General features: G+C 47.4%; 1 protein-coding gene across 1 annotated transcript; it reads right to left on the bottom strand.

Moving 5' to 3' along the window:
- Positions 1–407: 407 nt before the first annotated feature.
- On the bottom strand, positions 408–22,056 carry RPIA (ribose 5-phosphate isomerase A). The gene is made up of 9 exons (XM_074197235.1): positions 21,767–22,056; positions 15,664–15,724; positions 13,727–13,782; positions 10,428–10,487; positions 8,637–8,701; positions 6,416–6,484; positions 5,853–5,994; positions 5,577–5,676; positions 408–1,309 (listed from the first exon to the last, which is right to left on the bottom strand). Exons 1-9 carry the CDS (start codon positions 22,040–22,042, stop codon positions 1,212–1,214), a joined length of 927 nt encoding a protein of 308 aa, XP_074053336.1. The 5' UTR covers positions 22,043–22,056; the 3' UTR covers positions 408–1,211.
- Between the last annotated feature and the right edge of the window lie 1,519 nt (positions 22,057–23,575).

The raw sequence follows: 23,575 nt of genomic DNA, 5'->3' as shown, positions 1-23,575 counted from the left end.
AACAAATTCTCTGGAATAAATCTGATCTTGTCAAAAGGTCCCTGACCTTAACATCACAGGGGGCCAAAGCTCTGTGGTCAAGGTCCTAAAACCATCTCAGTTACCTCAGTTAGAAAGCTTTGGTCTGGAGAAGTTGCCCTGCTGTATTCCAAGGTTTAATAAATAGATGTGGTTTCGTTCCAGAATACAGGGAACAGGGACTGGACCTGTAGGACTTCCAGATGAAGAAAAGTTCCTCCAACAATACAGCAGATCATCTTCTCAGTCAGAGCATGAGAAGTGAAGAGACTTGGCCTGGGTTAGCAGGCCAGCAGAATCAGACAGGACCGGATCCAGGTCCTTCACTGCACCAAGCTCCCCTTTGCCCCTTTAAAGAGTGAGAAGAAAAACCACTCACACAAGAAGACTGAAGTGGCACGAGTTGTTTTATTTCAATATACACAGAATGCAAAAGGAGACATCTGATGCCCAACTGTGCAAGTGACAGACCCTAGGGGAGAAAGGCAAACAAAGAATCCAAAAAAGGTCGACAACAAAAACAAACCCTCCTGATGAGAGGTCTCTCCCAGCAGCACTAAGGATGTACTGGTAAAGTCCTCTCTGGCAGGGAGACCGAGGGTCATGGGCTTCCCCGTTTGGGTGAGTGGCCTGACCTTGGCTGAGGAGGGCTGGGGCTCATAAAGGTCACTATCAAGGGCATTGCTCAGCTCACACACACACACTCTAGGCCTAAATGTGTGACTATTGTGAGCTATGAAAATGTAAACTCAAAAATAAACCAACAAATCAAGAACAAAGGCATAAAGATCATCAATGGCTCCTGTAAGGCATCAGGGGGCTGTTGGTTCAGCCCTTAACAAACTGGGCTGGCACAGTGGCTGACATTTTGGGATTCCCCAGAAAACCAAACACTCAGAATAATAATACGAAACCAGTAGCCTCAAGTCAAGGACTCAAAAAAACTGTCTTTTTTTTGGTAGTATTTCATATAAAACATGAAATCAAGTTTTTTTTACTTCTTTTAAAAAAGTGAGTATTTTTAGATAGAAAAAATATATATATGCTTCTCTATTTCTTTAAAAAAAAAAAGCCAGGGGCATTCAATAATATTTCAGGAGTCTCCCCCCATGCTCTGACCGGCCGTCCTGGGGCAAGTACATTAAGGCAAAGGCTCTTGGGCTTCTCTGCCTCGGCGACCGGTGCAGCCTAGGTCAGTGACACGGCCTCTCCCTCATGATGACCGAGCCATCTTCCATGCCAAAGTAGACTCTTTCAGCCATGTTGATAAAGAGACCTGTGTCCACAACACCTATAAGAAGAAACAAGGAAGCACTGAGCCCCAACTTCCCAATGAAAACAGAAGCAATGTGTGGCACTATACAGCTGGAAATGGGAGTTTATCATGAATACTCCTTCATTTGGCAGGATTCCACTTCTCATCTCTAAAATAAGGAAGTTGAATCAGATGATCACCAGGATCCTGCCAGCTCAAATGGTCTATGGTACAAGCAAGCCCTGGACAAATAATGAGCCCCAATGGAAGAGGACTTTCATTCTGCCCCTCTCACACCAGACTTACAAGAGCCGAATCCCACATTCTGAACCCTCAAAGCAACACCTCCAAGCAGAGGCCTTTCACCCCTTGCCTAAAGATCTCCAGGGAAGGAGAACCCCCCACCTCCTGGGATGACCTGATGACTCTGGTCATAGGGAAGCTTTTCCTAGCATCTAGCCTATATTCATAGCAGCTGTCCTGGGGGGGAGAGGGGGAACAAAGGAGGTGTCACAAAATCCAAACATCTCCCACATGATAACCCTTCAAGTACTTGAAGAAGAGAGCATCTCCATCGTCTCCAGCCCAAGCCTTCTCTAGCCCCAGGAGGCTCCCTAGCCATCTTTGCCTGGCACAGAATCTCAACAGACAGCACCATCCCCCCAGAAGTGGGGGCACCCAGATCTGAAGAGAGCATGCCAGGTGTGTGTAAAAAAAAGCAAAGTGAGAGGGTAGAGACAGGACCTTTCTGGGGTGGGCTTCAGCATTTGCCTGGCCAACCCCCACCCCCACCCCATCTCTTCCTTCCCCCCTTCATGGCAGTGCTTGGATGGTTTTGCTGGTTTCTATGAAGTTCAAGACCCTTGAGGGGGGTCACAGAGAAAAGTTTCTGAGAAACTGGTTCTGATTAGCAGGGTGAGTCCACACAGAATCCTTGAGGGCTTCAAGCCCCTGCTCTGTGAACTGCTCCTCAAAGCTTACTCAATAGATCTCAACCTGGGCTTACAACTGAATGGGGAGTCATATTAATTGAAAGTCCCTGCCATAGTCACTGTCTGGCCCTTCCTTCCTCACCTGTGAAAGGCAGACACCTGTCTAGATTCTCTGTAAGGTTGCTTCTGGTGTCTTCCATATACTCTGCCCCTGTCCACCACAGAATCTCTGGATTTATAGTTCTGATTCCCTAATTCTGAGGCTGGAAACTAGTTCCTCTCCCAGGTTGTAGGGAACTTAAGATTTTTTTTTTTTTAAAGCAAACCCATGATGAGATGAATTCAGGAGTGAGGAGCTGTGGGTTTTTTTTTTAAAGACAATGAGGGGGCGGCTAGGTGGTACAGTGGATAGAGTACAAGCCTTGGGATCAGGAGTACCTGAGTTCAAATCCAGCCTCAGACACTTAATAATTACCTAGCTGTGTGGCCTTGGGCAAACCATTTAACCCCATTGCCTTACCAAAAAAATAAAATAAATAAATAAATAAAAAAACAATGATCAGACCAAGGAAAGCTTTAGCATAGCTCAAAAAGGGTTGTCTATGGCCTGAAACTCATGGCCTAAAAGATACAGGTGAAGAAGTAGGATTGGAGAGGGGGCTCCCTGAAACAGCAGGTGGGAGATGTCAAGAAGCCAGGGCAGACTTCCTAACAGTTGGAGCTAACCAAAGGGGCATCTGCAGTCAGTAAGGCTGTCACCAAGGAGACCAGCAAGACCTCCAGGGCAGGGCTGCTGATCTGCAATGCCAGCACACAATGGGACCTTCCTGTTCCATGCTCCTCTCTAGGTCAAATGCTGGAATATTAAGGAGCAGCTTTTCTTTTCCAACAGAAGCACATGTGGGACTTAGCAGCAACAAGAGGAAAGGAGAAGGAAGAAATGAACTCAAGCTCTAGGAGGGCTGGTTAGAGGAGAACTGGCCTCAGAATCACAGTCCTGTCTGACATACACTGGTTGGGGGGCTCATCAACAAAATCTGACCCTCCTCCCTCTACAGAAAGAGACATATAACTGGGAATCTGTAAACTAAAACTTTTTAGGAAAAGTGGGGCCTGGAACAGAATCAGGGAGGTCAGCTCCAGAAGAGCTGCTGGGCTGGGAGGAGGGGGCTTCATGAAATGTGGACTAAACTCAAGAGTACATCAATACCACCTCACACCTCAAACTGGCCAATATGACTAGAAAGGACAATGATCAATGTTGGAAGGGTTGTGGGAAATCTGGGACACAAATAGATTGTTGGTGGAGCTGTGAACTCATCCAACCTTTCTGGAGAGCAACTTGGAATCATGCCCAAAGGGCAACAAAAATGTGCATACCCTTTGACCCAGCAATACCACTACTGGGTCTATACCCTGAAGAGATCAGGAAAAAGGGTTAAAACATCACTTGTACAGAAATATTCATAGCAGCCCTGCTTTGTGGTGCCAAAGAATTGGAAATCAAGTAAATGTCCTTCAACTGGGGAATGGCTTAGCAAACTGTGGTATAAGTATGTCATGGAACACTATTGTTCTATTAGAAGCCAGGAGGGACGGGAATTCAGGGAAGCCTGGAAGGATTTGCCTAAACTGATGCTGAGTGAGATGAGCAGAACCAGAAAAACACTGCACACCCTAACAGCAACATGGGTGCGATGTTCAACCTTGAAGGACTCACTCATTCCATCAGTGCAACAACCAGGGACAATTTGAGGCTGTCTGCAATGGAGAATACCATCTGTATCCAGAGAAAGAATTGTGGAGTTTGAACAAAAACCAAAGACTATTACCTTCAAATTAGGGAAAAAAACCCATTATCTTTTTATGTAATTTTGCTGTCTCTTATACTTTGTTTCTTCCTTAAGGATACGATTTCTCTCTCATCACATTCAAATGAGATCAATGTATACCATGGAAACAATGTAAAGACTGACAGAATGCCTTCTATGGGGGGTGGGGAAAGGGAAGCAAGAATGGGGGGGAAAAAATTGTAAAACTCAAAATAAATAAAAGCTTTCTCAAAGTTCTAGAATCGACCTCTAAGGGCTGCATTAAGGCCCAAGCAGCGCACACAACTGGCTTTGGGCTCCTGGGCCACCAAGGCGCTTCCCAGCCACCTCCTAGGATCCCTGGGCTCGGAGCAGGAGAAGTGCTGCCCCCTAGTGGAGACCCAGGGCAAGGAGGCTAAGACACAGCCTCGGCTCCTTCCTCCCTGCTTTGGGGGGGCCACTGCGCCACTCTAGCAAAGGGCAGGGCCAGTCAAGCTCAACCCACTTCTGACTCCCCTACGTGGAGACCACAGCCCTGCTTCTTAACAGGGTGGAGGGCTCTGGGTGTGGAGTACCCAGTGAGACTCTTGAAGCTCAAGATGATGAACTTGGATGGACCATGCCCCCTTTTATTTTTCATTCTAAGGTCTAATTTGGGGGAAGGAACATTGGACGAGGGTGACATCCCAGCTGCTCTCTGTTTTCCCATCTATAATGAGACTAATGACTGAACTTGCTGGCACAGAGTTCTTCCGACACAGTCTGGCACCCCTCTGTCAGTTGGCACTCTGAGAGGCCGGGGGAGGTGGGGGTCAAGGCAGGTCTCAGGTCCAGCTCCCCTGGCTTCAGTCAGGTCCTCTGACTAGGCCATATCAACAGAGCTGCAAGCTCAACTAGTAAAGGCAGTGGACAGGGTTCTTTCAGGGGCTGCCCATGAAGGAGCTCTGTCCACTGTAATTTTCAAAACTCCTAGGAACAGAGGCACCTGAAAGATGCTCACCCATCCTTCATCTTCCAATGGCCTCAGGGCAGTTTTTAGCCCCCCTACCAGATGCCAGGACAAAGGGCATCCCTGCCCCCCCATGGCTGCCAAAACTCAGTCCATCTTTACACTCGTTATTGAAACTCCATATGAACTGCTATGTCAGGGTTTGCTGTTTCTGCCCACGGCTGGGTCCAACGCCCTTTCAACAGACCATATGGGTCTGTCTGAGGAGCCCCAGTGCCAAGGGCCCCCCGCCTCCTGAGACCCTCTGACTTTGGACAGCGCTGGCCCACTGCCCATCCCTCCTCCATGAGGCAGCTTGGTAGGCTGGGAAGAGCCTTAGGTCAAGAGTACAAGGGCTTGAGTTTGAATTTCAACTGTGACACTCACTTGTGTGTGAATAGGGTCAGGCCTCAGCTCATTTATAAAGAGGGGGCCTCAGGGGTCCCTTCCAGCACTAGCAGTCATGTAAGTCCCCTTATTCTTCCCATCTCCAGGTTCCTCAACCCAGGCTAGGGCAGGTCAATGGTACCAGGAACCCCAGGAGCACCGCCCAGCCCACACCCTTGGGTTACCTGGTATCATTTTGATGGCCGTGTTCACTTCACTCCATTTGTGGACTCGGTCAAACTTCCAATCCAGCAGAAAGTTGCCATTGTCCGTCACCACAGGACCCTAAGAAGAGGGGGTTCATGTTAAAGAGGACTCTTGGAATAAGAAGGAAGTGGAGGTGCTCTGCTGTCCCTGGGCAGGATCCCCCCACCCCCCAAGAGAGAGCGAGGGCAGGGCAGTGAGCAGCTGACCAGTCAGTCAGATCGGACCAATCCCTGGCAATGCCGCCGGTCACTCACCGCCTTGCGCTCAGCCATTCGTAGCTCAGCCACTCCGCCGAACCTCCGGGACAGGGCCCTGGACACGGGGACGTAGGCCATGGGGATGACTTCAATGGGAATGCCCTTCACCCAGTGGTCGCCAAGGTTTTTTGAATCCTTCCTGTGGAAAGTAGGTTAGAGAACAAAACCAAGATGATTGCTCTCAGCACAAACAGCAAAGTACTTGGTAGAAATCAAGCTCAGTGATGGAGTGTGGGGGGAGACTGGCTGCAGATGAAGCTGTGTGAAAGGGCCTTGCCACAGGTCACCACAAAGCCCCTGAGCCTAGCCCGATGGTCACTGCTACTGAACTGTCCACTCTGCAGGTATCCCTACATTCTGGTGCCCAGTTTGGCAGCTCATGGGGTGGGCTGACCACCCCAAAGTTTCTGGGCCCCGCTTTCTCTGGGACTTTCAGAAAAAATCACTCAGTTTCTTTGTCTATTTCTTTATTCATAATATGGGAATTAAACCACCCTGCCTACACATTCTATGTCACCAAGACAATATCAAGTCTACATACATCTCAGGCCTTGGCTTACCTATAATCAGCAATAACGATGAAACACTTGGCATAGCCGGCTACAATCTTCTCCTGAGTCAGACAGCCTCTGAAAACGGGAAAAAACAAAAGAATTAGGAGGGAAATTAAATTACTGCTAAGCTCTTGGAAGCTCTCTTGATGGACTTGACTCTTCTAAAAGCATCAGTGCAAGATTAGAAGGAAAAATTTGGACAATAACCCTCTTAAGTGAACTGGGTAGAATACAGAGAAGCAGAATTCAACTCCATGTCAGGGAGACCTTTCAAACCCTCAGAGATGGGTGTCCCTATAGGGGGACACTCAGGGAGGGGACAGAGTCCTCCCCCCTCACTAGAGGGCTTCAAACAAAGGAGACATGACCTCGTTCCCCAGGAAGTTTTCCTCATCTTAGAAATGGGGTTGGACTAGACAGCTGCTGCCTTGCAACTTTAACCTAAGATCTTATAAACTTGTTCCAATCTGTTACAGAAAGGACTTTTTTCCCAGGTAAACTGATAATAACCTGAGGCCCTTTCCAATTCTATGATTACCTAGTCTTATCTCATCTACTCCAGATAAAGGCATGAATGCTTTCAAAGAGGCCCTAAAGACTCTCCCTCCCACCCCCAGTTCTACTGCAATGACCCCATGACTAGCCAAGACCTATCTGTTCTTTGGCAGTTCAGACATTAGCTGAAATCTAGTAAATACCCCCCAGCCTGCTTTTCAGGGATGTGACTGATCTACGGACAAGGACAATGACATTCATAGACAATAGGAGTCCATTTAATCCCCTGACACTGAACAGAATTCTACCTGGCCCAGCACCAGGCCTCCCTTCAGGAAAGAGATAGGGACAGCTTCATTTTTTATACTTGATGCAATAGTAGCTGGCACATGGGAAGTGCTTCATAAAGGTTTATTGATCAGTTATTATTAAGCAGAAGGCCACCTTCTAAAATCATAAGCTTTTCTGTAAAATATAGGGGCAGAAAAAATTATAAACTAATGAAAAAAACATTGACATCCTGGACGAGACTGGCCTTTTCCTGGTTATAGGGAGCTCCCAACTCCAACAGTTTGTCTGCTTTTGAGGGCCAAAGGGAGAGACTGGAACCCAGGACTCCTACACTAGCTGCCCCTTAGTCACTTGTCAAGACTCTTCATTTGCCCAGAGTCAGCACTGTGGATGGGTGAGCAAATAAAAGCACCTTCTTGTCCCTGGTGAACTGGAATGGTGTGTGTGTGTGTGTGTGTGTGTGAGAGAGAGAGAGAGAGAGAGAGAGAGAGAGAGAGGAAAGTCTCTGTGTATGTGAGTGATCTCAGAAAGGATCTAGAATGACCCTTCAATAAGGGCTATACATCTAGGGGGAGACAAAATCAGGATTCCTAATCCAGTAATTAGCACTTTCCTAAACAAAAAGGCAGAAGAGGCCAGAGGTGTGAGCCAGGAGGGGTCAAGTCAGTGACTAAGTCCCAGAAGCACCCATGGGTGGGGTCAGCACAAAACAGCTCAGAGTAAAAACAAAGGCTCTTGCTTATCAACTGCTCTAACCTGTCCCTGAGTCTTTGAGCAGGGATTAGGGAGCTCAGGGGTCTGATCAGAACAAAGGTGATTTGTTCTTATGGAAGCCCCACAAATGTTGGTCTGTGCCAGGAGAGCTGGCCTCCCTCCTAGGCCTGGATCCCCTTCAATTGATGGGGGCACTGCCCAGGCAGGCCTGGGGTGTCAAGTCTGGGTAAAGATCAGATCAGGGTCAAAGAGCTGCAATCTGGAACAAGGACCCTTGTCTTACTGAGACAAGGAGGGGGGATGGGAGAAATAGGTTCTCTACAGGTTCTTAGGAAGGGAGACCAGGTAGAGAGAGAGAGAGAGAGAGAGAGAGAGAGACAGTCCAGTGGGCAGGTCACAAGGTGTTTCCTGCAGGGTGACCACAGGAGTTCAGGGTGCTTTTAGCCAATAGAGGTAGGGGCTGCCCGAGTTCTAGGAGCTATCTCTGTCTGGGAACAGGGGCAGTTAAAAATGGTGGGTCACTGATGAGATCCCAGGAATTTATCTTGGGGGTAGGGAGGGTCTAGAAATTGTTAGTCAGAACAGGGGAGGAGGGGGAGGGATGGGGGTTGATTCACTTCTTATCATATAACCAAGTTCAGTGATGGGACACACTAAAACCCTGATGAATTCTGAGTAGAAATCTGTAGAAACTGTCTGACAAGAGCTCCTAATGCATAACACTCACCCACCACCTTTGATGAGATTGAGGTCAGCATCTACTTCATCAGCACCATCAATAGCAAGATCAAGCTGTTGGGAAAGAAACCAGGGCAAATTAGGGAAACAAATGAAGACTGAGACCAAGTCAAAATACATCACAGAAAACAGTACCACAAGTTGATTTGAAAAATAAAATAAATAAATATGTGATTATAAATAGTTCTTAAATGGATGGTCCATAGACTGAGGATCATCTGGTAGTACAATTAACAGATATAAAGTTTTAGCACAAGTCATATTCACATTGCATGTCACTTCTCCCCCTCCGAAGTCGAGCTCTCAGATTTAGCATTGAAAGAGACCCCAACGATCACCTGGAAAAATCCTCTGCTTTAAAAGACTAGCTCAGGTTATCTTCTTTTTAAAACATTAGCTCTTCTCTCTGCAGCCCCAAGGAATGAACTGAATCCTTCCCTCAGCATCCACCCCTAGACTTTTGGTCCAGTGAAACCCAAAGGTCACATATGAGGAAACAAAGCTTTCCCTTTTTTTTTCTCACAAATAAACACTTTCTAGACCTAAGGCTATATCTGTCCATACCCTCAGTACCTTGGACAGATACATTTACAGTCGGTCTGGTAGTTCATCTTTAGCAGAACACATACAGGTTTAATGTCTTAGTCATTTCCCAATTGCTTATTTCTATATGCATGGGATGAGGACTCTCATCCTAAGTCCAATTCACACTCTACCCAAACCTTGGCACCAACTGAACTGTATCTCCACAGAAAGCCTCTTGACTGAGCTCCAAGTCCAATTCTACAAACTTGGGGTCTCATGGGCTGTCCCCAAAGACAGTCCAAGGCCTCAGTTGGGGTCCCTGGGCTTCTACCTATAGGTGGGCTCCATACATAGGCTCTTCCTCAGTTCTACAGAACCACATCTTTCTAATCTCCCTATTCTCATTAAGCACATCTTCCTTACTTTTCCATCTGCTCCAGCATCAGTTCAAAATCTTCTCACCAATCTAGTTGTGCCCCTCTCCCAGATCCCATTAACCTCAGAGCTGGCAGGGCTCTCCAAAGCCAGGACACTCCTGTGCAGGACACATCTGCCTGTCTTGGTGTGAAGGCTTCTAATGAGAGGGAACCCACTACCTTCACTCCACTGACAGCAAAACTCTTCTCAGTCTTTCCCAACATCCTGCCTCAGTTGGGGCTCTTGGCTTTGCTCCTAGATGGGCTTTCTCAAGTCAAATAAACAAACTCCAAATCTACTAAGAGAAGCCACCATCATGAACCTTCTGAATCTTCTTCTCTCCAGCAAACTACCCTGGATCCTTTAAATGATCCTCTTTACTCTAAAAACATCACCCTGTGTTCTAGGGCTCCTCACTTTCTCCCAAAAGGACAAAGTATCTTGGGGTTTAAAGGGGCTGCAGGCTCCCCATGAGTTCATAAGGTAAGGAGCCCCAAGGCTAACCTTACCCATAGTCCTGGACAGCAGGGAGGTGTTGGCCTTGCTGCCCACGGTCTTTCTTGGACCTCATCTGGGGACTAACTTCAGGGCATTGGAAGAACATTGATGAACAGAAGAGTGCTCAGGAGGGTCATCCTGAGTCCACAATGTAAGGATTGATAGAAGCAACTTAACCCAGAAGGGGCAGGACAAGCCTTGAACCATATGAAGATGTGGTGTGATATGGCAAGTGCTTCAGTCTCTTTTCCTTTAAGCTGACCCAGAATGAGGGTGTGGTCCCCAGAGCACAGGAAGGAAGGAAAGGGAGGCCAGAAGAAGGATGAGGGCTCTTCCTTACCTCTGGGTGTCGGTCCAGGTCACTTAGGGGTAAACCATTCTGAAGAATTAGCTGCCGGGCCTGCACAAATGAAGCAAAGGGGTCATCATTTACATGTCTTCTCGATTTCTGACTCTTGTGATTCTCTCCCCCACCCCCTATCCTCTTTCACATGCTTTGTTTGCTTTAACATAAATTTCTTTCCAGACCTTAAATTGATTCACCAAATGAGGTTTTGTCCCCAATTTGGCCTCTGAGGTGGACTGAAGAGGATGGCAGTAAGGGTGTGGATTTAAACAGTCATGGGACACAACTGAGGTGCTAGAGAAGCTTGTTACGAGTCTCTCCAGTCACCAGTCAGGTACCATACACATGAGAGGTGAGGTCAGGGGACCAGGGGTCATCACCTGGGTTAAAGAAGGCAGTCATCCTGTGGAGATCTAAATGCACTACTCCAAAAGCTCACACCTTCTTCCTCCAATGACCCTATGTTTCTATATGGACATATTGTCTCCCCAGGTAAAGTGTAAACTCCTCCGCTGAGCCCCCCAATACCCAGCAGTATTACTGACTGGCTCATCATGATTTTGGCTTGAGAAAGTAACCAGTTGCCATAAATGTCAAACCAAGAGTTTGCCAAACCTGGAAACCATACTAGTAACATGACAGAAAGCTTTCTTTTTAAAAAAAACTTAGAAAGCTTTAACAAACAGGTTCAGGGAACCCCTCGAGATGGCTGGTAGTAAAGATGACAATGCAAATCATATGGATGGCTGCCCCAGTTTTACAAAGCATCTTTGTCCAAATGGCTTGGTGGGGTCCAGTGGGAGCTTCTGAAAAAACTCAGCACAGAGAATAACAGGAACCTCAGAAACTAGAACTAGAGGGCCCTGTCTACAGCAAGTGTTTAATAAATGTCCAGGCCCATTTAATCCAATCCTTTCCTTTTAGTGATGAGAAAACTGAGGAACAAATTTTTTTCCAAGACCTCACCAGGAGCTGTGATCCATCCATAAAAAAGTTGGGAATGACGCCAGAAAAATATTAAGAGAATGGAGAAAGCAAGAGCTAATCATTAGCTCATCCTTCTGAGATCACAAATAAATTGTTCTTGGCTTGCACCATGAGACAACAGTTTTCACTGCTTAGACCACTGAGGCTGAGGGTATCAGGTAGGCTGGTTCCCCTGCATCATCCTGGGCCCCGCAGGTGAGGTGGATCAATTGAAACTTAGTATACAAGGAGAGTGCATGACTCTAGGGCCCTGGGTTCAAACACTCACTCCACCTCTTATTACCTACATGATCTTAAGCAAGTCACTTCACTATCCTGAGTCTAAGTTTTTCCCATCTGTAAAATGATTGAATGCTCTCTGAAGTCCCTTCCAGCAATCTTAAATCTACAAGCTTATAAAGAAATCTTTGAAGCTAGCTCTGACCTGAACCCTTATTTTAAAGGCAAAGAGGCAGGACAGTTAGTCAGAAAACTCCAGGTTCGGGTCCCAGATCTGACCCAGAGGACTGCATAAGCTTGGGCAGATCACCTTGTAGGGGCTAGCTACTTGAGTTTGGTTCTGCCTATGAGGAATCATTATTCAGACTCTGGGTGCAAATAAAACAAAAATGTATTTAAAAAGTTAAGAGATATAAGAAGGGCTAGGGACAGGGAGGGAGGGAGAGGGAGGGAGGGAGGGAGAGGGAGAGAGAGAGAGAGAGAGAGAGAGAGAGAGAGAGAGAGAGATAAAATAATAGAGAGAGAGAGAGAGAGAGAGAGAGAGAGAGAGAGATAAAAGAAGAGCCAAGCAGCCTTGGCTGGGCCATGGTCAGAGAGGAATGAGCCAGCCCTGAGCTTCTGTCCAATCCAGGTTTTTGTTTTGCCTCTCATCCAGAGGGCAAAAGGTGAACTCCCTTTCTCTTACTAGACCAGGAATTAGGTAGAGGGTAAAGCCTAAGGTGATCAAGATACAAATTGTACATTCAAGAATGGGGAGAATCTCCACCCCAAGCAGTTTTAAGATTACAATTGTTTTAGCTACAATCATAATTCTCTACATCAAGTCAATTTATATCTCCACCCAATTTCTTTCTGTTACATTCACAATTCTTTTCATCTTTCCCCTGCATCAACCTGGACAGTTCCTTAATAGCAATGACATCTCAGATTCCATGAGCCAGGCTGCAGAAAGTTTTAGTTACAATCCAAGAAGTTTGTCTTTAGCCTGAAGGCTAAGAGATTTTCTGAGTAGGGCTCATTTGGTGGCCATCTAAAAGCCAAAAATGTGGCCCCAGGATCATAGTGCCAAGGAGCCCATTGGTCCAGGGGACAGTACCCATGAAGTTCAGGTCAAAGCTCAGGGGACTATCCTGGGCCCTACTATCCCAACAGGACACAGCCCTTCTACACTTCGCCTTGGGCCACAGCCATCTTCTCTTCATCCACCTTCTGTCAATCCTGTTCTTTCCCCACACTCCAGTTTTCCAGTCAATACAGGGCCATCATCAATACTGAGAACAATATGTAAATCTATTGCCCTAAGGTTCTACTCCCTTCCCTGGGTTGGCTCCCCAATATAATTTAAGCTATTGTTTGAAAGATCAGAATTTGGTAGAGTGCTTGGTGTGTTGAAAGCATTGAATAAATGCACATTCATTCATCTTACTGTTAGGCAAGAATGTGGATGACTCAGCAAAACCTATTTCCATTAATGGGGAAATCAGGAAAACCTGATCCTGGAGCTTAGCCTTGAACTGGGAGAGACAGGTTAGAGGGTGGCTCAGGGGACAGCCTGGGAAAAGACTTAAGAGATGAGAGATGGATGTTGTTTACAGGAAACAGGTAGCAGATAGTTTACCCAGAGCTCAGAGTGCTTTGATATTATCGGCACTATCATAATTGTGGTTGTTATTAATGACAACTGACATCTGGATAGTCTTTTCCATTTGACATCTATTTTTCTCATTTGTTTTTCAAAACCATCCTGGTGAGGATGATCACTTCCCCAGGATCTACTTTGTAGATATTTTAAAAAATATGCCATCACCCCCTGTTCAGGAAAACATGTGACTTTGGGCAAGTTTTCTATTTTGTTATGTGTAAGAGAGACCATTTTTAATAAATGTTTGTTGAATCCAGAGGCAAGTTTGAGCCAGACAACAGTCAGCCGTGAAGGCCAACTGAGGTAGATTCACTTGATTCACTGTAGAGCCACTGAACAGCGAGTGATGTGATCAGAGTTCAGAATAAGGAAAAAAAATATATAAGAAAAATCAAAATAAGGGAGTTGGCCCATGTATGGATAAGTTATAGATCCAGACACCTACCTGAAAGGACGTGGGAATACAGACAACCTTCAGGTTTTCTTGTTTTACTCTTTCAGCTGAGGAAGAAAAAAGGAAAAAAAAAGTTTTGAATTTCCTCTTTCCATCTCTATTTTTTTTTAAATCTGGAAAGCCATCAAAAAAACCCAAGACTGTTCCATATTTGCTGGCAAATCTAGTCCGAAGAGTTGGGAGTAGAATGAGAAACTCTACATTTGGGGTCAAAAACCAGTTCTGCTCTAATAGTGGGAGACCTCAGAAAAGTCCTTTAACCTGTTGAAGTCAAGTTTCCTGGTCTAAAAAGATGAGTACATTTAGACCAAATGATCCTTCTGATCTTTTTTTGCTCCAGATTCTATATGTGGGGCAATGGCTGTACTTTTGTGAAGAGGGTCTGGGATTCTGGGGGTGGGGAGCAGGGAGATCTCAAGTGATTTCATTGGGTGAAGGAAATATCTAACCTAGAACTTCTGCTGCACTGTTAGTTTGGACACACACAGCTGGTCTTCTGTCAAGGAAGGTGAACACATCATTTTAGGCCATTTAGGCTCCAAGTTCAACTTGTGCCTCAAGTTCAGAGAAGGCTGAAGTCTGTCCTCTCACTTTGGATCTTTATCATAAAATCTGAAATTCTGGCTGGAAGTATCTAAGAAAGCAGTCCATCTAGTTAAAACTGCAGGCACCTTCAATCTTGAAGTTCTCCAAAACCCAAATGTCCCTACCCAATGTTAATCAGGAGACAGCTGTGGGCCAATGAGAGATGACTATTTTTGCTGTCAGCACACTGACAGAACATCTCTCCTTTACTGACCAAGGGCTCTAGGCCTTGGGGCATCTTATGACCCTCTGCCTGGTATTTTATCATGAATGAAGGAAAACAGGTTACTGAAACCTGCTGAGCAGCTACCAAAGCTAAATAATCTGAGTGCCTTGAACAAACTGAAAGGGCCAGATCCTAATCTGGGGAGTGGCCTCAAGGACTCAGGTAAAGAGGAAAAACAAGTGAAAACCTGGACACAGACCAGAAGAGAAAAGGTGGTGGCTTCATGGCAGGACCAATCTTCCCCTTCCCAGGCTGAGCAGGTGATCCTGGCTAGATGGGATCAAAGGCTCTAATCTGACCTGAGCACTCCCAGCAAAAACTGACCCTTCACCTCCTGCCAAGGCTCAAATGCACAGGTCAGAGGGTTCAGAGCCACTCTAGCTAGGCCTGTCTGTACACATCCTACCAAAGGAAGAAAGAAGGGTCAGCGACATTGGCATCAAAAAGGGGTTTTGAGGTCCAAGGCCCCACATTTAAATTACAGTTTTGCTCCTCAGTGCCTTCGACCCTGATAAGTCTCATAACCCCTGTGGGGCACAGAGCTTTCTGGTCTGTAACTCTTGCCTTGAATGTCTGATTTTTTTTTGGGGGGGGGGGTCTGTTTAATGAGATTTCCTGCCTTTTTAGTGGTTTGTGCTACTTGGGGACTGTTCCCTTTTGGGATAAAGCTCATCACTCTGTGAGGTTCCACTGTCTGGGATGCTCCCCCCTCACCATGTACAGGTGGGCCCAGGAATTCCCAAACTTCCACATCCTGAGTATCTCACCCCTCAGCTGGCTCTAGGAATCTCTGACATCCCCCCCCACCAGATTTGGGTACATTTCCCCCCTGTCCCCTCCTTTCAGCTTCCCTCTGGGTACTGTCTTTCCTCATCAGGCTGTCCACTTCTTACTTTGCTAGATGCTCCATACAGACAGATTCGAGAGGGTCAGATGGAGTCATCCCTACTCCCACAATAATCACAGCAGGGTTAGTGGCTGATGCCACTGTGCTGGGTAACAAACTTGGGCCTGGCCTTGAAGAAGTTCCAGTTCTTCTGGCTGCTTCCTCCCTCTCTCCCACCCCAGGTCATCCTAAACCTGAAAAGGAGACACATGGGGACAGCGACATACATACCTATCCTCTGTACGGCGTGGACAATGGTAGAGCCGCTGCCAATGCCCAGCACTTGGTTATTCTGCCAAATGGAAGGAAGAGCACAAAGACATCAGTAACCTGCTCCAGGACCCCAAGATCCTCCGGTTTCCTGAGATCTTGAAAAGTAACTTCCTAGAATAGTTGCATATATTCCCCAGATTATCTTAGTGGGCACTTTCCCTAAAATACTCTCTCCCAGAACATGTACAAATACACCAAAGAAAGAGAAGAGGAAGAGAAACAGAAGGTGAACTCTAGAACCACAATGATCCTTCTTGGTCCTGGAAGAGAGATACAAAGAGCCCCAGATCTCCAATGAAGGGGCAGCCAAGCCCTCCCAAAGCAGCCCATTTCACTAGTCCAGAGTTCTGGTGGGTAGAACATTCCCCAGATAGTAAGCCTAAACTTGTCAGAGAACACACCATAAATAGGACTATCAACACATTACCCTTCTCCCTCCTCTTGGAGATGTAGGACAAGAGTATAAGGTAGAGGAAATCATGTTGCAAGTTGGATCTGCCTGTCTTTGTTATAAGGAAAGTATAATACTATCTAGAAATGACCTTATAAAACAAAAGGTAATTTTCAAAAACAAAACATGGGGGCAGCTAGGTGGCACAGTAGATAGAGCACCGGCCCTGGAGTCAGGAGGACCTGAGTTCAAATCCGGCCTCAGATGCTTAGTAATTACCTAGTTGTGCGGCCTTGGGCAAGTCACTTAATTCCATTGCCTTGCAAAAAGAAATACAGACTAGTATATTAATTTGAAAATAAAATAACATTTTCTCTATTTCTTGACAAATCAAATAGAAACAGGACCACTAAACCAGAAGGATCCTTGGAGGTATCCCAACAACTTAGAAAACCACGTTACCACTAACTATGCTCTTTTGTATTTTTATTGATTTTGTTAACCATTTCTCAATTACATTTTCATCTGGCTTGGGCCCATGTATGACACAGAGTCTCAAATGCCACAAGTTTACCAGTGACACCTGTAACCTAAGTATAAAAGTCAGGTAGTCATCTGGGGGAGCCCACAAGTATCTGCTCCTCCTGCAGCTCTCAGTGAGGAGACAAGACCAGGGAGAAGAGAGGCTAAAGGAATTTTCAGGGCTCAAGATGGAGGTATCCTACCTCAGGCTTTAGTCCCTAGTGATCTACTGGGAAGAAAGCCCAGTTTTTTTTTTAAATCAGTCAATGTTTGTTGAATCAATAGATGAGTAAATCTTGTGGTAGTCCCAGAGAATATCTTTGTTCTGGCTGAAGTCCCCCAAAGTCATTGAGAAGTAAGTCTCAAGAGAACCAGTCAGAATGGTTTGGAACTCCTGGACACAATAAATAAGTATCCATCTCTTGCTGGCCCTGGGCAGGAATCCTATTCCTGCCCTTGGTCCTGCCTATGTGACCTTGGCAACTCTCTCAGCCTCAGTTTCTTCCAAAGAATGAGGTTTCTTCCAATTCTCAATCTCCAAGAGGAGCAACTCCTGCTACACGTAGCAAGCAGAGGCCCAGGGAAGGTGGTATCAAGGAAGTTTACAAAGTAATCTTTGCTGAGGAGGTCAAGCCCAGCTGCTAGATTGGGCTAAAGTCTGCCTGAGAATTGTGACTGGGAATTAGACATTGGGGAACTGGGGTCCTGAGTCTGTCTACCTGTGCATCACCTTCTAGTGACCAAACCACTACTACCCTCCTTCTTTCCCTTGTAGCTAAGAACCAAGCTGGCTCTGGGACCTTCCTCTAGGTTAGCCTCAAATAAGCAGTTCAGTCTGTTGACATTTCAACTCCTCTCAAGTGTCTTGGATCTCCCCCATGGTCCAGTTACAGATTAACAGCTGACCCGGGCAAAGGGAAACCTTACACTGTGGGAGCTGCTCTCTCCTTGGGCAGAAAAGGGTCCTGGAAGCAGTTCAGAGTCACAGAATGAAGCCAGCAGCTGAAGGCTACAGGCCTTGGGGGGAAGTTACAGGCAGTGAAGCAAGGGATGAGGACAGTGCAATAACGGTGGCACCATCCCTCCCCAGAGGCCCACAGGCACTCAGGTCCTATGGCCAAGATACTCTGCCTCTCCCTACAAGGCCTTATCAGCAAACACTTCCTTACCATTTCCTTAAAGGGGCAGCCGGGGCGCAGAAGGAACACTAGAGTCAAGAATCCTGACTTTTCCATATTCACTGTGTGACACTGAGCAAAGATAGTTCCCTGCTTTGGCCTCAGTTTCTTCACCTGGAAAAATTGGGATCGTAACCACCCACAGGGGGGGTATAAAGGTTTGGCACTGGGAACTCCTAAATAAGGAAAGTCCTTCCACTAGTGCAGTCACTACCCCTAGCTGAAGATGTCCCAGAACACCAAGTTCAGAGCCTGACTGAGGGTCCTGAACTTGACCTCCGGGCCTCAGGTTCCCAGGCTGGCTTTCTGTGCCTTTCATGTTGCCTCTCTTACATCAAGACCTTGTAAACTTTAACAGACAACATCACTGTGCTGTTATCATTCACAGACCCTTCCAAAGGTGGATTGAAAATTCTATTCGTGAGTAAAAAATGAGAAGAACTCTCATGGAAAACAATTAGCAAACAATTAAAGGGATTAGAAATATTACCTGTTAAACATTAAAAAACAATGAGGAATGTAACTATCAGATTGGCTAATGACAGAAAAGGAAAATGATCAATGTTGGAGAGGCAGGACAACTGAGACACGGATGCATTGGTGATAGATAGAGTTGTGAACTAATGCAACCTTCCTGGAGAGTAATTCGGAATTAGACCCAAAGGGCCAACAAACTGTAGAGACCCTTTGATCCAGCAGTACCACTTCTAGGTCTGCATCCCAAAAAGATCTAAAAGAAGGGGGAAAGTCCCACATGCACAAAACTGTTTATAGAAGCTCTTTCTGTGGTGGCAAAGAATTGGAAATTGAGGGGATGCTCATCAACTGAAGAATGACTGAACAAATTGAGGTATATGAATGTGGAGTACTATTGTTCTATTAGGAAATCATTAGCAACCAGACTGCAGAAACCCTAAAAAGACTTGCAAGGGGTGGCTAGGTGGCGCAGTGGACAGAGCACTGGCCTTGGAGTCAGGAGGACCTGAGGTCAAATCCAGTCTCAGACACTTAATAATGACCTAGCTGTGTGGCCTTGGGCAAGCCACTTAACCCCCATTGCCTTGCGAAAACTAGACTTGCATGAACTGATACTGAGTGAGGAGAGCAGAACCAGGAAAACATTGTAAATTTTAACAGCAACACTGTGAAGTGATCAATTTGATAGACTCAGTTTTTCTTAGTAGTATGATGATCAAAGACAATCCTAAAGGACTTGTGATGGAAAAGACCATCCATATCCAGACAAAGAACTATGGAGTCTGAATGCAGACCAAAGCATACTATTTTCACTTTTTAAAATTTGTTTTTTGTTTTCTCATGGTTATTTCTCCTTTTCTTCTGATTCTTCTTTCACAAAATAACTAATATGGAAATGTTTAACATGATGGTACATTATAATCTAAATCAGATCACTCACTCTCATGGGGGGGGAGGAGAAAAAATGTGGAACTCAAAATCTTACAAAAAATGTATACTGAAAACTATTTTTACATGGAATTGGGGAAAAAAAATAAATAAAACAGTGAGCAACAGTGAAGGGGAAAGGCCACTAAAAGAAAGCTTGGCAAGAGACCTAAACTGTCCTAAAGGAGTTTAAGGATAAAAACTGGAGGGATGAGAAATAGGAGAAAAATGGGGAAAACATCTGCAAGATGTTTATAATAAACTTTTCTACATCAAAGGCATTTCCCTTATTTGGAAGCTAACTCCCAGGACCAGATGTGTTTAGTTATAAAGAAAGTAGAAATATCACTGAAGAAAACAGAGATTGGGAAGAGCAGTTGAATTAGACCAAAAATACTGAGAGGGGATTCCCATGATGTAAAAGAATTTGGAGAGTCTCAAGAGACTAAATCTCTAGGCATCTGAAGTCAGGATAAACACCAGACAAGAATTCACTACCCAAAAGAGGTGAAAGTGTCAATAACCAACCCCAGATAGAAAGCTGTGTACTTTTCCCTCTGATCCACACTGGCTATCATTGAGCCTTGAGAAGGTGCTCACCTAAAATGCTAGAAGGAATTTCCCGATCTGTGAATTTCTTCAACTAATGGAACCATAAGCCCAGATTTTATGCCTATGGACCCATAGACCTTTCCTATCATTTTCTAGGTATAGGAAATATAATTGTGAGAATACTATTTATGAGAATGATTTTATACACATGCATTGCAGGAACCTTTGATGAGGGTTTTAAAAGATGAATAGATAGATTTTCACCAGTTATTATCTACAGAAGATCATGTCTTTACCATTACATACAGCTGACTGAAAAATACAGAAGATATTCAGGATTCCATTGCAGTTTTTTGTTGACCATAAAAAAAGCATTTGACTTGGCAAAGCACACCACCACCTAAAGGTTGAACATGGTGGCTTCATGCATGTGGCAAAATCCTTGAAAGATATTGAAAGAGGTAGTAACCATGTTTGATCTCTGTCTGATTATTAATATTAGATGAGGGATAAGGCATAAAGTAAAAGAAGCAGAAGGCTTTAATATCATAGAGGATGCTTGTGCAAAGCACTGAAAAAGAGGGAATCCCTACAGCTTCTGTTGTCTAGAAGCTAAGTGAGGTTCTCCAAGTGCTCCTGATTGCGGATGTTTCTGTGATCACAATATTAAGAAGTCACCAAACATCAACAGTCTCCTAAATGTGATCCACAGTCACTCAAAATAATCAGGTCCATCTACCCAGTGGATGGAGAATGCCCATTGACCAGGCAGTGATAGGCATCTCTTGGAAGACCAGTCCCACACAGTAATACCAATCTACTCTGGCCTCTTCAAGTAAGCAATGGGTTAAGCCCAGAGCTGAACAGGAGGAGGAGAAAGGGGTGGACTGCTGCTATTCTGTTAATGACTCCTAGTTTCTCTCAGAAACAAAGACCTATCTTTTCCTCACAGAAACAGTTTTCTGGTGATGCTGGGGAAATCTGAGATGACAAGCTGAGCCTCACTCAGAGGACAATGGAGAGGCCCACAAGGAGGTCGTGGAGCTACAACAAGAAACCTAAAGTTGTTATCTGAGACCCGCACTGCCAGGATTGGGCTGTGGTGAACCCAAGAGATAACCCATGAACAGCCCAAATGCTCCACTGGATTCATTCCAGGTTGAGTGAGTGAATGAATGAAGAAACCACTTAAGGAAGGATTACCAAAGACAAAGGCCGGGCAGGGCAGGGTCTAAGCAGAAGGGGGAGGCCGAGGAGAGTGAGGATGCCCAGGTGCTCTTATTCCAAACACAACAGGTGATCACCGCCTAGAGCCCACACCATCTCAGGACACGCTGAATGAGATCTCAAGTAAGTTGCCTGACCGTGGAGTGCCCCCCAGAAGAGTTTATGTTCACCTGTCACTAGAGGGGAGAAAAAGGACCAAGAAGGCGGGTCCCTGGGCATCTCGGAGCCCTCGGCACCACACAGAACGGAATTTTCTAAAGGAAAATGCGTTTAGGAAAGCAGAACTCCCGTAAGGTGGGCGCCGTCCTTACTATCACCTGCATTTTACGGATGAGGAAACCAAGGCAAACCAGCCTGAGCGGCTCCTGGGCCCGGGCCAGCCGGAGGCTGAGGCTCCCCACAACCTAGGCTACAGGAGGGGGCGCAGCTGCCTCCCGCCTTCGGGGGGCCCAGGCCCGGGGTGGGGAGACGCCCCTCCCTCAGCACATCCACCTCAGACCCGGCTGCTTGCCTCTACGGGCAGGGCACCCCGACATCCCTGCCGGGGAGCCCCGGGGGGCAGCACGCCCTTCCCGCCCCGGGGGGCAGCGGAGCCAAAGGGGCCGGGCCGGGGCGGGGGTCAGCGCGGAGGGGCCGGGCGGCCCGGGGGGGGGGTTCCCGGGGGGCTTGTCCCCCGCGCGGAGGGGCGGCCCGGGGGGCTTGTCCCCGCGCGGAGGGGCGCCCGGGCAGGGAGGGCCGGAGGGGCCGCTGTGGGGGCGCCCCGGGCCGCGGGTGTCGGGGCGCTCACCTTCACGTGGTTCTCCACGGCCGTGCGGCCCGCCAGCCGCTTGGCGTCCTCCGTCCTGGACATGGCGGGCGCCGGGGCGGGCACCGGGGCCGGGGCCGGGGCTGGCGCTGCTCCGCCGGCGGCCGAGGGCTGGCGCCGGGGCGGCGGCACGTGCGGCTCTCCCGCGCGCCAGCTGCCCCCGCCCCCCGCCGAGGCCCCGCCCCCGGCCCCGGCCCGCCCGGGCAGCGGGGCCAGGACCCGCCCGTACAGCGTGCTGAGAGGCCCCGGGCGCTGCATGCCGCCGCCGCCGGCCCCGCCGCGCCCGCCGGGGAGCCCCGCCCCGGAAGCCAGCCGCGCGGGGGCGGGGCGGGGGCGGGGCCGCGGGCGGCCGCGCGCGCCGCCGGGAAGCGTAGTCCCGCGCAGCGGCGGGGCCCGCGGCCTCCCGGAGCCTCGGACTACCGGCCCCAGCAGGCGGCGCGGCCGCCCCAGCTTCCCGCTCTCCCTCGCGGCGGGCGGCGGCTCACGTGCTCGGCCCGGAGCTGCGCCGGCGCGGAAGCGCCGCGTGGGCCGGGCTCGGGCTCGAGGGCGGGGCTCGTAGCCCCCCCGGCCTGGGTTTGCCCTCCGGGATCCGCGGGGCCCCCCAGGGCTGGAGAACGGGGCCCCCCAGTGCTGCGGCGGCCCGGAGTGCCAATGCCACCCGCCTCGGCGCTAAGGACCCCCGGCCCGAGAGCCCCTGCAGCCCCTGGGCCGCCGGGCACCCGCCGCCTCGGCTGAGGAAATGCCACCGGTGCGAGAGCGGCTGTCCGCGGCTTCACCTCGCCACCCGCCGCGCAAGAGTCGTGGGAGGTCGGGCCTCGAGCCTCGGCGTCCTCATCCTGTAAGGGGCCGGCGGGAAGCGCCGGGAAAGCGCCCCGAGCCGGCCTTGGTGACTGCTGCTCAGCTTTAAGCTAGCCGAATTCTAAAAGAGAAACGGGCCGAGCTGGGGAAAGGGGTTGAAAGGACACGGAGGAGCTCTCTTTTTCTTTTTACTTTCTTTTTTTTGACATCCATTTTTTATTAGATGTTGAGTTCCTAAATTTTTTCCCTCCTGTCTCTCCTTCCCAAGATGGCAAGTTATACATTTATAATCATATTAAACATATTTACATATTACACATTGTTGAAAAAAACAAAAGGAAAAACCACCAAAAAGATGGAAAACAGTATGCTTTGATCCGCATTCAGACTCTAGCTCTTTCTTTGGATGTGGATAGTATTTTCTGTCATTAGCCTATGGCAGTTGCTCATCACATGTTACTGCGTACAATGTTCTGGTTCTGCTCACTTGACTAAGCATCATTTCATGTAAATCCAGGTTTTTCTGACATCTGCCTACTTATCATTTCATACAGCACAACACTATTCCATTACATTGACATAGCACAACTTATTCAGCCATTCCTCAGTCGGGCATTCCCTCAATTTCCGATTTTTTGGCACTACAGAAAGAGCGGCTGTGAATATTCTTACACTTGTGGCTATTTTTACCTTTTTTATAATCTCTGGGATACAGACCTAGTACTGATTTTTCTAGATCAAAGAGTCTATACACTTTGGTTGCCCATTGGGCATAGCTCCAAATTATCCTACAGAATGGTTCAGTCAGTTCACAACTCCACCAATAATGCATTACTGTCCCAGTTTCCCCACATCCCCTTCAATATTGAGTACTTTACCTTTTTGACATATTGGCCAATCTGAGGTAGTACCTCAGAGTTGTTTCAATTTGCATTTCTCTAATCAGTAAAGATTTAGAGGGTTTTTTCCATATGGTGAAATATAGTTTTAATT

Source organism: Macrotis lagotis, chromosome 1 (assembly GCF_037893015.1).
Source record: "Macrotis lagotis isolate mMagLag1 chromosome 1, bilby.v1.9.chrom.fasta, whole genome shotgun sequence".
NCBI lineage: Eukaryota > Metazoa > Chordata > Mammalia > Peramelemorphia > Peramelidae > Macrotis > Macrotis lagotis.
This window is presented reverse-complemented; position numbering and strand designations above follow the sequence as displayed.

Bases quoted from the DNA above. Each gene is read 5' to 3' on its own strand.
- RPIA (XM_074197235.1), bottom strand. From the start codon at position 22,042: ATGCAGCGCCCGGGGCCTCTCAGCACGCTGTACGGGCGGGTCCTGGCC. The intron at 15,725-21,766 runs GTGAGCGCCCCG...TCCATTTGGCAG, and splicing joins CCGTGGAGAACCACGTGAAG to AATAACCAAGTGCTGGGCAT. The intron at 10,488-13,726 runs GTAGGTGTCTGG...TCATTTGTGCAG, and splicing joins GTATTCCCACGTCCTTTCAG to GCCCGGCAGCTAATTCTTCA.